We start from the raw sequence: 2,620 nt of genomic DNA on the forward strand, positions 1-2,620 counted from the left end.
GGCTGAGGGCTGTTTTCAGGCAGGCCAAGCCTGCAACTGAAGCTCCCAGTCTCTCCTTTTTTTCTTTTTTCTTTTTTTTTATTCTGGGATTTATTTACCTTCTGTAATTGAAACTTTGTTGCAGCTCCAGCTCCGAGGCCGGCCGACTGAAAGCAGGTATCTGGGATTTGTTTAGCTTCTATAATTGCAACATTGTTGCATCCGGAGCTCAGAGCTGGGCGGCAGCAGGCGGGGAACCTTGGCTTCCTCCATCGCCGGGGCAACCAAGCCTCATGTTTGCTTCAGCTGCATGGCTGCTGGCCGCCATCTTGGTTGGCAGTTAATTTGCATATCACCCTGATTAGCCAATGGGAAGCGTAGCGGAGGTATGGTTAATTACCATGTTTGTCTATTATTAGATAGGATATATGTATTTAATCCTCACCAAAAGATATTTTTCCATTGATTTTTTAGAGAGAAACATCGATGCGAGAGAAACATCATTTGGTTGTCTTCTGCACTAACCCTGATCAGGGCCCGGGGCTGAGGAGGAGTCTGCAACAGATACATGCCCTTGACTGGAATCGAACCTGGGACCCTCTATCCACTGAGCCAAACCAGCTAGGGCTAAAAATATATATTTTAAAAAAGATTAAAAAAAAAAAGAACCTACTCACAGCCTCTGGGGCTCCGTGAGCAGCACTGTGGTGGTGGGCAAGAACAAGTGCTCACAAAAGGTGGCCAACAGGAGCCAAGAAGGAAGTGTCTGATCTGTTCTCTAAGAAAAATCGGCGTGAGTGAAAGCGCCAGCTCTGTGCAATGTAAGAAAGATTGGGAAAACACTAGTTACAAGAACTCAGGAACCAAAATCGCGTCTGAGGGCCTCAGGGGTCATGTCTTTTAGGTGAGCTTCCCTGACCTGCAGACCCATGAAACTGCAGTTAGAAACCCAAATTACTGAGGGTGTTCAGGGCCCAAGCTGCCTAACTCCCATGGCATGGATCTTGCCTGTATCGTGGCATGGATCTTACCCATGTCATGGCATGGATCTTGCCCATGTCGTGGCATGGATCTTACCCGTGTCGTGGCATGGATCTTACCCATGTCATGGCATGGATCTTGAGGGACATGCCCAGGTTGTCTTACCCGTGTCGTGGCATGGATCTTACCCGTGTCGCGGCATGGATCTTGCCTGTGTCATGGCATGGATCTTACCCGTGTTGTGGCATGGATCTTACCCGTGTCAGACAGAATGCTCCATGATAAAAACGTGGCTGACCATGATTGAAGCTCATGTTGATGTCAAGACTGCCGATGGTTATTTGCTTCATCTGTCTGTGTTGGTTTTAATTTAAAAATTTTTTAAACACATTCAGAAGACCTCTTATCTCAACAACAGGTCTGCCAAATCCAGAAGATGATAAAAATCATGACCTAAGAGTCCAGACAAATGACTTGAAAGATGCCAATAAGCTGATTCCAGGTAGCATTGGAAAAGACATGGAAAAGGTTTGCCAATCTATTTACCCGCTCCACGATTACTTTGTTAGAAAAGTTAAATGCTACCCACCCGATGTTGCTCAGTGGTTGAGCATCAACCCATGCACCAGGAGGTCACGGTTCGATTCCCGGTCGGGGCACATGCCCAGGTTGTGGGCTTGATCCCCAGTAGGGGACATGCAGAAAGCAGCTGATGGATGTTTCTCTCTTTCTGCCTCTCTTTTTCTCCCTCTCTTGGAAATCAATAAAAACATATTTTTTAAAAAAGAAGGAGAAGTCAAATGCTGAAGAAGCCCAAGTTTGAATGGGGGCAACTCGCAGAGCTTCATGGTGAAGGGCACAGCTCTGGAAAGCCCACTGGGGATGAGACAGCGCTCAAGGTGAACGGGCAGATGGACATGAGCCCCAGGCCAAGACTCTGCTTACCTCAGACTTAAGGGTGACAAATAACAAGTCCTATTTGTGATAAAAACAAAAGCAAAAAAGAACCTACTCACAGCAGCTACCAACATGCATAAGAGAGCTCCCCTTTGTGTATTTGGTATTAACAGTCTCTCTAGTTTTAGACAGTCCAGTGAATATGTCCTATCCCATTGTGTTTTGTTATTGTAAACTTTATTTATAGAAAAGTTTTAAATTTACAGAAAAAGTGAGAAGATAGTACAGAATTCCCTTACATCCTTCACTACTTTCTTATTAATTAGTATCGTCCATTTGTTACAATTAATGAACTAATATTGATACCTTATTGTTAACCAAGAGTCCAGAGTTCATGCAGATATTAAAAATTATATATAATTTAAATATATATATATGCATATATATAATATACATATTATTTGTAATTGATACAAAATATATTAGTTTCAGGTGTTCAAAAAGTGACTCCACATTTATATATCTTTACAATGTGATCACCCTATTAATCCTAGTTGTTATCTGTAGCTCTACAAACTTATCATAATCTTATCTATCTATCTATCTATCTATCTATCTATCTATCTATCTATCTATTTATCTATCTATCATCTATCTATCATCTATCTATCTATCTCTATATTTATATGTATATCCTATCTAATAAAAGACAAAAAGGGTAATTGACCGTACCTTTGCTATGCTTCCCATTGGCTAATCAGGG

General features: G+C 42.1%; 1 protein-coding gene across 1 annotated transcript in view; it reads right to left on the minus strand.

Annotated features, from left to right (window-relative positions):
- The window catches only part of NRM (nurim (nuclear envelope membrane protein)), a 6,938-nt gene extending 5,901 nt beyond the window's left edge, over positions 1 to 1,037 (minus strand). The window contains exons 1-2 of the mRNA XM_014537271.1: positions 1,011 to 1,037; positions 657 to 757 (exon numbers count right to left, since the gene is read on the minus strand). Of these exons, the coding sequence (XP_014392757.1) occupies positions 657 to 757; positions 1,011 to 1,037 (128 nt within the window). The remainder of the gene's footprint in view (positions 1 to 656; positions 758 to 1,010) is intronic.
- Positions 1,038 to 2,620: the final 1,583 nt, after the last annotated feature.

The sequence above is a fragment of the Myotis brandtii genome, unplaced genomic scaffold (assembly GCF_000412655.1).
Source record: "Myotis brandtii unplaced genomic scaffold, ASM41265v1 scaffold1750, whole genome shotgun sequence".
Taxonomy (NCBI): Eukaryota; Metazoa; Chordata; class Mammalia; order Chiroptera; family Vespertilionidae; genus Myotis; species Myotis brandtii.